Genomic DNA, 12,964 nt, shown 5'->3' with positions numbered 1-12,964 from the left:
ATAGAAAATGACATATTATACTCAAGAATAATGCCTTCAATTTCTTTGGTCAGTATTTTTCCGGTGAAATCACAATGTTGGGTCAAATTTCAAGGTTCAAGATATTTGGGCAAAACAAAATTAATCAAGTCAAACCATATTGTAATAAGCTTTTTATTATCAATTTGTTCTCAACCTCAGTATTTTGATCAAACAGATCAAAAATCTCAACAAACATCGACTGTTACTATAGTCAATTATACTTGAAAGAAACTTTTCACACGGTTCGCTGTTGTATGATATTATTCGACAGCAAGGTAAAAATATCAGAGCACACAAACATCATACACAGTATTTAGTTCATCAATCACCAAGATGATGATGACAAGTGATTTCCGTAGCCACTCATTACCATTTAGGTCATATCCAAGAAGAATGTACTTGAAGATTTAGTCTTAGGCAGGCACTTCAGAACTGAGATTTGTCAAGGCTGTCGAAATAAGGATGATCTAAAGCGGCCTTGGCTGAGATTCTTTCCACCGGATCATACCTTAGCATTTTCTGCAACATTGAAACTAGTTTTCGTGAGAGTAGCTAAGAAAAATAAAAAATTTAAAACGTTGCTTCGCAAAAGCTCAGAATACTATAAGAAATCAGTGCCAGGTTTGGAAGTGTAAACTTAATTCCGTGACATGAAAAGAAGTTTTTTTAAACAACGCAAAGAAAATAATGCAGAGTCTTGAAGACAGTTGAGATGAGCAAAAAAAACTACCCAATGTTCTTCTAAATACCGATAGCAAAGCACTAGTTTCCACAATAAAAAGGACAAGTATCCAATCAAATAGAACAACCCATTATTTTCACATACAGATAGACCTCGTAGAGGAGTCGGATAGAAACTCATAACTACTCATTCCCGTTCTATCAGCTGGTTGTTAAAGTCATCATCAAATCAAGAACCGGGTTGAGTAAAAATTTCATTGAGCAAAGGAAAGAAAGGATACCGAGAGAAGGTCGACCCCGTCAGGGCCGAGGGTAGGAACGGCACGTGCCAAGTTCTGAGGCTCCCACTGCGGATACACATGCCAGTCCCTCAGCGCCGCCACTCCCGGCCACTGCTTTTCCGTCGGCGTTCCCAGAAGCCTACACAATATTCAAGGGTAAAATAGTCGGTAATTAATATCAAAAGCTTTTGAGACTGATATAACATTCTCAGCTAATGATCAAGCAAGCGAACACTAAACCCAAATGGTAAAAAAAAAAAAAAAAAAAAGCTCCATGATCGCTGTATCATTCAGCAAGGGTCTGTAAATCTGAACAATGACACATTCCACAAACAACCACCTCGTATTCTCCTAAGACATCCTCGACATACGATCAACCACATGACAATTTATATCTCAATGACCAACATCAGAATTAGCAAGTATCAGTAACTCTGAAGAGGGAAACTTCACACACACACACACACACACACACGCACAATAACTTCTCCCAATTAGAAAAATCCCAGAAAAATAATCAACACATAGTTAACATGAGAAAGCTTCCATTTTTAATTCATCAACAGCCATAAACCAAGCCAGGACTTTTTATATTGCTTTCTTGAGAAAAAAAAACTCACCTGAAGATGTGAAGCAACTGCTGAAACTCCGAGTCACCCGGGAACAAGGCCTGTCTTCTCACCATCTCCGCTGCGAACAAACAAACACACACTCAACAATTTATATATATTATAATAAATTATAATCCGAATGAGATCAGGATCAAGACTCACCAAAGATACACCCAACAGACCACATATCGACGCCAGTAGAGTAATGAGTAGAGCCAAGAAGAACCTCAGGAGCACGGTACCAAAGCGTAACAATCTCATGCGTGTAACTCTTCAACGGCACAGTAAAAGCCCTTCCAAGCCCTAGGTCCGCAATCTTCAGAATCCCTCGCTCCTTGTCAAGAAGCAAATTCTGGGGCTTCAGATCACGATGAAGAACGCCGTGGGAGTGACAATGAGCGACGCCCTTGCAGAGCTGGAAAAGAAAGCTCTGGACGAGCTCCGGCGAGAGCGGCCTCGGCGCCGCCGGGCCTTTCCGGTGGGAATCGATGAATTTCTTCAGATCGGTGTCCAGAAACTCGAAGACGAGGTAAAGGACGGGCTTTGAAGGTCCTTCTCCGGCGGCGGAGGAATCTTTCCCAGCGCGGCGGCGAGAGTCGGAGTGCTCGACGGAGAGTAGTCTGACGACGTAGAGAGAGTGGGAGAGCATTTGGAGGAGAGAGACTTCTCGGAGAGCCGTCGGAGGGACTCCTTCTTCGTCCATTTCGAGGCGAGTCTTCTTCAGAGCCACCACTTGGCCGGTGGTCTTGTCTCTTGCTTTGTAGACCTTGCCGTACGTTCCTTCGCCGACTTTCTCGATCTTCTCGTACTTCTCCATTGTTGATCGGTGAGAGAGAGAGAGAGAGAGGGAGAGAGAGAGAATGGGAACCCTAGAAAATGAGAGATCAGTGGAAAGAGAGGGTTTTGAAATGGGAATTAGGTGACCGTTTGGGAATTGGGGATTTGAAATTTGTAATGAGGGGGGAAATATTGCTAAAGTGTTTGGTAAAGAGTGTAAAACAATACGCGTCCGATTTTAAATATTTTTTAGTATATTTTTTTTGTTATATTAGTGTCCTTTATTTTTTTCCACTAAATATTCACATTTTTTGACAAAATAAATTATTAGGTGCGAAGTTTGAGGCATTTGGTGCGACGATTGTCGCACCGGATACTTATATTTGTTCTAGTGACTATTATCGATTAAAATTATAGATTAACTATTCAATCTATACTTAATCTCTTGTAACGTGGCACACATGTGTTACGTCTTGTCTTTAATTTTTTGCTATATTATTAATTATTAGATAGTTAATTTATAATATAGAAGTTTAAATAGACTATATATGCATGACTCTCTCTTTTATGTTTTGCATGTACGTGTTGGGGGAAAGGGATGATTGGAGACGGGCGATGGAGGATCTTTTAAATATTAGACACAGGTGGTGTTTTCTAGCGAAGATGAGTAGGGGAAAATCATATTGTGATTATCTGTTAGGTGATCTAATGGGCGAGGAATGAGAAAGTGTGAAATGCAAAACTATGGACACTATTTCTTTAGCTAGGACTTGTTTCTCATAGTGGGCTGATGCATATAACCAAAGAGATGGAGTTATTAGTTATGCTTATAGAATATTGAGTGGGGATAAAACTTGGAGAATGTTTTGTGGAAACATGGTGAAAGTAAATATTGATGCAACGATCGTTGAAGATGACAATATTTATGGCTTGGAGATCGTGGCTAGAGACGGCGGCGATGGTTCGGTGTTGGGAATCTAATCCAAGTTAGGAGTATGCTTCAAATCACCATCGATCCTAGAGAAAATGTGTTTATGAAACATTTTGCGAATAACCACTATCATATAGTGTAGTGTGTTACTTATTATTTTATCATGTTAATCAAATAAACTATTGTGGCGTAGGATTTTATCCTTTATATGAAAAAGAGAATTGAGTCTTGAATCTCGAATTTTTGGAACAATCGCGATGAGATCGCCCTACTAGCCCGAGCAAAGCCTAACCAGCTCGATCCAATGTGAAGAGTAGTGAACTCGATCCAACATCGCTGAGCTTGGGTTCGAACGCTTTAGTCCCCTAGTTTTGAGCTAGGGTCTAGTAAAAAAGGAGAGGAAACCCCAAAATACTAGACTCACTGAAACAAACATTACAACCCACTTCGTATAATTCAGCTAGAGGACGATACATTTCGTGACCTGGATTAAGAACATGAATTCTTTTGTGACATGTCCATACACAGAGCTCAAAAAACGTCATATAGACTATACATAGAGAGATAACCTTCATAAAAAAAAAATTGATCGTGATTTATAAAAGTTTGAAAACAATTGAAATTCCAAGTATCGGCCGATATACTATATTGAATTGAGAACTCATGGGAGTCTAATCGATCTCCACAACTTCTCCACAAATACGAAATCGTTTTCAGATTTATATATTTTGACTCTCAGCTTCGAAAAATCCACTGCAAAAATGGATGACTTCAGACTTATTTTGTCGAAAGGCTTAAACACGAACCATGAATTACGATTGGGTAGCAAGAGATACAACGTTGACTAAAATAAATATTCACCAATTGTATTTTATTTGAGTTAACTATTACTAGAATTAAATTTATAGTAAAAAAATCACATATATTTACAAAATTGTAAATAAAAACTCCCGATTATATTTTGATATAAATGCATCGTACAAGATTAAAACTGGATTTTTTTTTATTTAACAACCATGCATATATAAATTGGCTATCTTATTAAAATTCTTCAAATGCAATTTTTTTTATTATTTTTTTAGAGGAAAAAAAATTGGACTAAACACAAGTACTACTCATTCTTACCGATTTTTTTTTTTTAATCAGAAAGATAAAAATGTCTCCAAAGTTTTTAAATTAATTTTTTTTTTCAAAATTAGATATTTTTGGACATTTCTCAATATATTTTTTCCTCTAAATTAAAATATATTAATTATCCTGTTGTAACACGCGAGACATGCCGCTTGTTTTTATATAAAAGATGGTGTTGAATAGATTTCACAATATTTACACAAAAATTTATTGTAACTAGTCAAATTTGCTATTCTTATTGTGAGAATAGCCAAAGTTTTATTTTATTAAGCAAATAGCCCATATTTTTTGCTCAGACCATAATGCCCTCGCTTCCTTCACGAATCGGTTAATTAATTAACGTATTGGAGTGAGTTAGGTTAATTAATTAACTGATTCGTGAAGGACTTGAAATTCACAAAAAATTTACAAAAACTAAGAACTTAAGTCTATTGATATTCAAAAACATTCAATTATTTAGTAAATTAACTGTATCCACAAAAAAATCAGAACCTAAGCTAATATTCAACCAATAAGCTAATTAATTAACTTAACTCAACGATCAGTTAATTAAATTAACTGGTTCGCGAATTTATATTGAATCAACAAAATCGGCGAATCCTCTTCTTCTTCTCCACCACCAGCGAACCCGAGCCACAAAAACAGAAAACCCTAGAAAACCTCTAATCATCGTCGGACAATATGTCGGAGGCTTGATCGCTGCGTGAAACGCGAGGCGGTGGAGGCGAAAAATCTACCGGCATCGTCGTTTTAGTCGGTGGAGGCGACGAGTCGACCGTCACCGTTGTTTGCGGCGACGGAGGCGACAGAATCTTCTGAGTCGCGTTCGACGTGGCCGGCGCCTCCGGCGGAGCCTCCGGAGGCTGCGGAGACGTGTCGTTCGCCGGCGGAGAGATAGTCGGAGAAGTAAATGACATCGTGAGAGAGAGAGAGAGTGAAATTGGGTTGGGTGAGTGAGATTTTTAAGGTAATTTAGGTAGTGTACAAAATATGAGTTATTCCAATAAATATAATTTTTAAATATGTAAACCAAGTAAGTGTAATCATTTAATAGCCCATATTTACATTACATACTTAACTTTTTATAAAGTAAGTGTAATCATTTAAGTGTAAACCAAGTAAGTGTAATCATTAATAATAAAAAAAAAAAAAGTGATTGGGTTAGTTAGCAAAATAGCCCATATTTACATTACATACTTAATTTTTTTTTTTTTTTTTATGAAATTATATTATATAGTTTTTTTTTTTTGAGAAAATATTATATAGTTTTGATGACTGTTAAAGTACGATTTACCAATTTTCGGATTGAACTATTTTCTCTTTTCTTTTTTTTTTTTAACCTAATTTTTAAATATAATTCTTAAATATGTAAACCAAGTAAGTGTAAGTGATAATACCTGTACGATTAGAAAACCCTCTTGCCGTCGCTCCCAATTGCTCGCCTTCTCTCACCGTCTCATCGCCACGATCACGACCACCACCAGGTGATGTTCAAACTCTTAGTTTCAGTTTTTTTATTTTATTTTATTGATAAGTATTGCTTGAATTCCCTATTTCATTGCGAAAATATATAATTGATTTGTTTTTAGCTTATGTAATTTGAAATCGTCTAAAATTCAAATTCCGTTTTGTGGCAAAGTCTAATCAAGATATACCAGGTAGAGCAGTCCCTGATTTTAGGGCTTAGATGATGGTTCTTGTTCGTGTATTTGGATTTTGGGGGATTTGTCCTGGGTTTTGACTTGGAAGCTTAGGGTTGCGTTTTCCTTAGTTGAAACAGAATAAAAGTAAATGAAAAAGAAAAAAAAATTCTTTATAACAAGTCCACCAAATATGCAAAGTGGTGTTCAAGCAAGGTTATTTTCAAGACCTAAAACGTACGTTACTGAGGCGTTTTCTGGGCGTTTTACCGTTTCCACGCCTCAGTGTTTTTTAAAACCTTGCATAGAGCTAATCCTTTTATGTTAACTATTTGAATTTGAGGAATCAGATATGCTGTTTGATTGCTCATGTTGATTTGCGTGTCCTTGTCTCAGGCTGGTTTGTTGTTTTTCAAATTTGTATATAACGTTACTTGACAATTCAATGTGTTTAAACATCTCACTAGCAACTAAGAACATTAATTAATCTGGAAATAAGAATTATTGAGCCCTCCCCAGCCGCAAGGGTCTTTAGTTGGAAGTCCGGGCCGAGTCGTGAGACCCAATGATGTTACTTTTAGTAAAAATAAGAGAGGCATAGAAACTATAAGCAAACGAGGAAAAACAAAGTGGTCTAGTATTTTTTATTCGGACACAATCATGTTAGAAGATACATTTTTCTAAAGAACCTAGTATTCATGGGTCACTTGAGAGATGTTTTCTCTGTAAGCCTTGAATATCGGCCAAAGTAAGTTTTAAGTCATGAATCATAAAATGGAAACCATCTTTTTTTGCTGTGCCTTAAGTGGTGAAGCCACAGTAAGTTGTAAATGGATTGGAGAGCAATTTCTTTTGAGATAAGTGAATCTTAGATGAGTATTCTTATGTCTTTAACTTTCAAGTAACCAAAACAAGGTTTATAAGATAAATATTTTATTCGAAATAAAAGTTCAGAATTTTTTGTATATTAGGATGGTTATGCTCGTAATTTCCCTAATTTCTTAACTGGAGATCGGTTTTGTCATGCTCGCTTGCATTTTCTGTGGTACTGTTCTTGTATTCGTAAATGGTCGCATAAATTTTCTTGGTTGTGATTTTCGGATATCTTTATCCTATTTTGTTTAAGGGTTTTCTGGTCGCAAATTAAAAGTGTATGGTTGTTGTTGGGGATTCTTTTATTACTCGTTCCCTTTGTCATTTGTTTACCTATATTTTCTCATTTTATTTTTCTTCATTCAATGTGTGTGCATTTCACTGGCAGTTGCTCAAATCTAGATTGACCGGCGGCAGGCTTTGATTCCGAGCCCAAAGCTTCTTCTACCTCGATTTGATTCCTTTCTCAGGTCTCGAATCCAACAACATTATTCAACCGTCGAAAAAATGGCCTCTGTAGCTATGGAAGTCGAAGCAAACCCGCCGAAAACACTGCCCCCGAAGCCAGTGTTTGAGGCCTTGAAGGCCCACGAGATGTCGGACGGCCGACCCCAATTCCGGCGAGTCCGAGTCCCAGCCCACCGGAAAAAACCCCTCGAGAAGGCGTGGATGGAGGTCTACACACCCGTGTACGACCACATGAAGATCGACATCCGAATGAACCTCAAACACTGCCGGGTCGAGCTCAAGACCCGAAACGACACCCCCGACGTCGCAAACCTCCAGAAATGTGCGGATTTCGTCAACGCTGTGACTCTCGGCTTCGAGCCCATCGACGCGGTGGCTCTTCTCCGGCTCGACGAGCTCTACGTCGAGTCGTTCGAGATCAAGGACGTGAAGACTCTGAAGGGAGAGCATCAGTCCCGGGCTATCGGGAGGCTCTCGGGAAAAGGCGGGAAGACAAAGTTTGCGATCGAGAACGCGACGAAGACGAGGATCGTGATTGCCGACACCAAGATTCACATTTTGGGGTCTTTCAAGCACATCAAGGTCGCCAGGGATTCGCTCTGCAACTTGATTATGGGCTCGCCTGCTGGCAAGGTTTACTCGAAGCTCAGAGCAGTTTCCGCTAGACTCGACGAAAGCTTTTGAGTTGGTTTTGTTTTCCTGTTTGTTTAAGTTATTTGTTGGGATTGTGAGATTAATAGAGTGACTGCTCATCTTGGTCGGTGAGTTTTTGGTAATGAAATATTTGGAATAGTAGTTCTCTTTTACTTTGTCTGTCTTTGAGTTGTTCAAGGGATATCAAGAGAATCTGCTGAAGATTAGATGTGTAACTTTTTTTTTGTTCAAATTCGACTGTCCAATTTGAATTAGAGTAGCCTTTAGTCCAATTGTAAATGAGAAATTTCATTTTAATTTCATTTTATAGACCTACAAGTTAACAAAATATCGGGATTAGACCTCACACTTTAAAAATATCTAAAAATGTACTTTTGTCACAATTTCGGACACAAATACCCTTTTGAATAAATACACTAATTTCACTTTCTCTTTCTATCTTTTTAATCCCTATTTCGGTCTTTCATGCTCGATTCCGACGAGATATAACTAAATTCAATGAGATAGAAGGGAATCCGACGAGCTATGATAACATAAAATGATAAAATTTTACGTGAATTTAACTTTTTTCGCGTAAAATGTCCAAAAAGTATGAATTTTATCGTATAACATCGTACATTATCGTACGACATCGTACGTTATCGTACGTTATAATTAGAATGTACATTATAATGTGTGAATTTTATCGTACATTATAATTATAATGTATCGTATCTCATCGTACAGCATCGTACGACATCGTACGTTATAATTATAATGTACATTATAATGTGTGAATTTTATTGTACATTATAATTATAATGTATCGTATCTCATCGTACGGCATCGTACAACATCGTACAGCATCGTACGATATCGTACGTTATAATTATAATGTACATTATAATTTGTATGAATTTTATCGTACATTATAATTTGTATGAATTTTATCGTACATTATAATTATAATGTATCGTATCTCATCGTACGACATCGTACGGCATCGATAATGTACGAAGTTATACGATAAAATTCATATTTTATGGACATTTTAAGCGGAAAAAGTCAAATTCACGTGAAATTTTGTCATTCTATGTTATCATAGCTCGTCGGATTCCTTCATATCTCATTGAATTTAGTTATATCTCGTCGGAATCGAGCGTGAAAGATCGAATGAAGGATTGAGAAGATATCTCAAGTGAAATGAGTGTATTTGTTCAAAAAGGTATTTATGTCCGAAATTGGGACAAAAGTCTATTTTTAGATATTTTCAAAGTGTGAGGTCTAATCCCGATATTTTATGAACTTCTAGGTCTATAAAATGAAATTTTTGTTTATCTTTTGGGAGGCTTTCTCTTGGGTTTTAGTCGGGGGGGGGGGGGGGGGGGTTGAGAAATTTAGCTCAGTGCATTTATAAAATGTTGATTTTAACTCTATACCCTCTTCTCATTTTAGTTTTCTTTTTCATTTATTTTTTCAGCCCAAACCATCAAAATTACTTATATATCCTAACCTTATTTTTTTTAATTAAAAAAAATAGAAAACTTGAAATCTGAGAACCCATTCCCGCGTCTGTTCTCTCACCCAAGAGACCTAGCAGCAGTCACTCCAGCAGCCAGCAGAGAATCGAGAACCCCAGAGAATCCGACCTAGCACAACAAAGGAACAAGAGAGAAGAGAGACCACCCGACCAGCGGGAGAGAAAAAAACTTTCGGCCAAGAGAGAGAGAAAGAGAAACGTGGGCTGAGTGAGAGGCAGAGCGAGAGTGAGCAGAGAGAGAGACACCAGCGGCACGGAGGACAAGGGCGGCGAGGTACAGTCACTCGAAATGTTTAATTCTTGTTCGAATTCAGAGCATTAATTGTTGGTTTTCTTTGTGCTTTGATTTGAAGATTTGAAGGTTAATTTTGTCTTGAATTTTTTAGTTTGAAACTCGTCGGAGTTGAAGAGTGGAAGAAGGTGAATTTCGTTGGAGTTGCAAAGGTAGATGATTCCGTGATTTCCCATCTTTTCTGCTCGAATTTTGATAGAAGAAATCTAGGGTTACTCTTTGTATTGTGTTGGGTCAGAACTTTTGTGGTAATTTCTGAGCTTCCAGATTTCTTAGGATTCTGATTTTTCTTTTGCTTGGATTTTGGTATTGAAACTATGGGTGCGAGTATTGGTGTTTGGCTGATTTGATTCTTGATTTTCTCTCATTCTTTCTTTGCGTCCCCAATTGATGATGATTTTGTTTGAGGATTAACAAATTGCCAGTTACATTAGTCAAATAAGCAATATCATTGTAAAGCCTTTTCACTCAAATGAGTTTTGCTGTCAATGATAGAAGAAAGCAAACATCAACATTGTGGCTAATTTTTTTTTGGAAGTCATATAGATGGATTTTACTTTGAAATTGAAAGGAAACTTTTGACGTCGGTGTTGTATGTTTGTTGGGTGTTTTTTTTTCTGAACTCTGTGGTTAAGCTGTTGAATGAGAAAAGTACATATTTTGAAGAATTTTGAATGAAGTCACCGGTGAGTTTTAAGTGGTTGTGTATTGGTTTTATATTTAGGTACCCAATGAGTTCGAGTTTTCGCCAATCCATTATAGAAGCGGAAAAACAACAAGAAGAAAATGAAGATAATCACGAAGAGTCCACGGACGAAGAGAGTGTGGAGTACACGTACGAAGAAGATAACGGAAATGATGATGGTTCGAATGCATAAGAGGAAGAAGAACATGAAACTGACGACGATGAAGAGTCGTCAAATGATCGGATCATTCAGGTAAAAACACTTAATTTATTGCAATAAAATGCTACTCTACTGCTCAGTAGAGCAGATTCTGCTCCAGTCTACAGCTCAGTAGAGTACTCTACTGAATTGTAGAGTAAACAATATTAATAGAATTATAGTTTTTATTCTATCCGACTAGAGCAAAATTAAGAAAAATAATAATTATAACTTGTTTGCTACTGTTCTTACGTTTTTTCAGATCAAAGATTTAGAACCATTGAAGCCAGTTCTTAAAGAGGACGATTATTTTCCGATGAAGATCACCATAAGAAGTAATTTTGAAGAGTATTGCAAACTTATCAAGAAAGGTTTGATCAGGAATGAGTTTGAGATTCTCAAGAAGACGCAATTCGGCCATCTTCTCGCTTTTCCTAAACAATACCAACACTCGAGTCAAATGATGTGGTACTTTGTTCTTCGTCAGATTCAGACAAAGAAGAAAAAGGAAATGTGGATGATGGTTAATTCAACACCAATGAGATTTTCAATGGAAGACTATCAAATGATTACGGGGCTCAATTTCACTCATGTTTCAGATAGAGAGAAAATCAAAGATGAAGCATCTCAGAATGTACACCTCGCGACCGAGTTTTTTGGTAGGAAAAAAATCAACATTGATAATTTGGTGTGTGAACTCGAGAAAAAACCCGCGAGAACCAAGAAAATTAACTACGACAAGGTTAAAACCGCTCTTCTTTTATTTTTGACTGGTGTCTTATTCGGGTATGAGAAAAAGACTCTGATTGAAGATTGGATCGTTGGGCTAGTTGATGATATTGAAGTGTTCGATCGATTCGATTGGGGTGTTGAATCGTACAAGTGCACATTGGCGGCTCTTAGGAAGGACGTAAAGGCTAAACTAGAAGAACACTCAAAAAATAAGGAGAAGACATATACGTTTTTAGGATTCGTGCATGCTTTTCAGGTATGATTTTCATGTTCTATCAATATTAATAGTGGTCTAATGGCCAGTAGAGCCGCATTTAATTGATCTACTTACCAGTAGATCAGCTCTAATGGCCACAATTAGTTGATCTACTGACCAGTAGAGCTGATCTACTGGTCAGTAGATCAATTAATCATGGTTCTACTGACCATTAGAGCTGATCTACTGGTCAGTAGAGTAATATGAATTATTTTGAATGTTGTATTAAAATACACTTTTTTTTTTGTAGATATGGATATACGAGATGGTACCTGCAATAGCAAAAGAATACGCTGAAATGATTAGTGAAAGTACGTATCCACGCATTTTACGATGGAAAACTAAGATGTGGAATAAACGAAACTCTCCTAAGTTGAGCGATATTTCCAACACTATTGCAAAAGAAGAGGTAAGTTCATATAATAATGTTCATATAATATGATTAATTAAAAATATTTTAAACCGTAAAATATTTATGATTTTTATCTTATATACAATGTAGATCATACAAGGTTTGTTGCTTCCAACGAGAAAAGAGAAGAAGATATTACGTGGATCCACTAAATTGTTGGACGAAGATGACGAAGTTCTTGATTCTTTGGTGCTAAAATTCCGCTCGGGTGCATTAGTACAAAGAAATATGAACGATGTGCCTCCCGTTCACATTGTTACTCCTCCACTAGATGTGCCTCCCGTGCCACCACCAATACCGCAAACGAGTACGTCTCCGCCACCTCTTCATATGAACGATGGTACGTCTCCGCCGATCGTAACATCTACTCCTTTTCATGTGAACGATGTCTCGGGTGTGCTCTTTAGTCAATTAAAAAGTTATTTTGACGAAAAGTTTAGTGACTTAAAGAGTCATTTTGATGAAAGCTTGAGTCAATTGAAAAGCACACTTATTCACGAGATTCGATCCACGGAGTCTCGTAGTTGCGAATTTCAAGACCGTGACCGCAACTTCACAAGAAATGAAACATTTGGGGATGAATATCATGATCATGAAGATCGCGGAGAGTATTACTTGACACCACCACGAGTTGTCGAGGAAGAGGAAACAAATACTCACGACGTCGGTGGGCGGCCATTTAGAAACAAAAAGCGTTCCTTGTATGTGCGAACTCCATATACGAGAAATATGAAGTTTCGTCGAAATCATGGCCTCGAGTTTGCTCCTTTACGTGAGGTATCGCATAGCAAGAATGCTTTG

At 37.3% G+C, this 12,964-nt stretch overlaps 1 protein-coding gene, 1 long non-coding RNA gene and 1 pseudogene across 3 annotated transcripts; 2 read left to right on the top strand and 1 right to left on the bottom strand.

Annotated features, from left to right (window-relative positions):
• Positions 1 to 120: 120 nt before the first annotated feature.
• LOC149405193 (cell division control protein 2 homolog C) lies at positions 121 to 2,492 on the bottom strand. The gene is made up of 4 exons (XM_089606933.1): positions 1,757 to 2,492; positions 1,604 to 1,673; positions 984 to 1,122; positions 121 to 540 (listed from the first exon to the last, which is right to left on the bottom strand). The coding sequence occupies exons 1-4, from the start codon at positions 2,409 to 2,411 to the stop codon at positions 448 to 450; spliced, it is 957 nt and encodes a 318-aa protein (XP_089463059.1). The 5' UTR covers positions 2,412 to 2,492; the 3' UTR covers positions 121 to 447.
• A 3,304-nt stretch (positions 2,493 to 5,796) lies between these two features.
• On the top strand, positions 5,797 to 8,220 carry LOC149405192 (uncharacterized; annotated as a pseudogene). Its single transcript, XR_016295522.1, has 2 exons — positions 5,797 to 5,917; positions 7,335 to 8,220. The product of XR_016295522.1 is annotated as an uncharacterized LOC149405192 (transcript).
• A 3,476-nt stretch (positions 8,221 to 11,696) lies between these two features.
• Positions 11,697 to 12,338, top strand: LOC149405191 (uncharacterized). Its single transcript, XR_016294069.1, has 3 exons — positions 11,697 to 11,751; positions 12,002 to 12,160; positions 12,254 to 12,338. It is a non-coding gene; the product is annotated as an uncharacterized LOC149405191 (long non-coding RNA).
• Positions 12,339 to 12,964: the final 626 nt, after the last annotated feature.

The sequence above is a fragment of the Urtica dioica genome, chromosome 2, assembly GCF_054948205.1.
Source record: "Urtica dioica subsp. dioica isolate 48M chromosome 2, U.dioica_male_clone48M_v1_H2, whole genome shotgun sequence".
Taxonomy (NCBI): Eukaryota; Viridiplantae; Streptophyta; class Magnoliopsida; order Rosales; family Urticaceae; genus Urtica; species Urtica dioica.
Note: the sequence above shows the minus strand (reverse complement) of the source record. Positions and strands in the feature narration are given on the sequence as shown.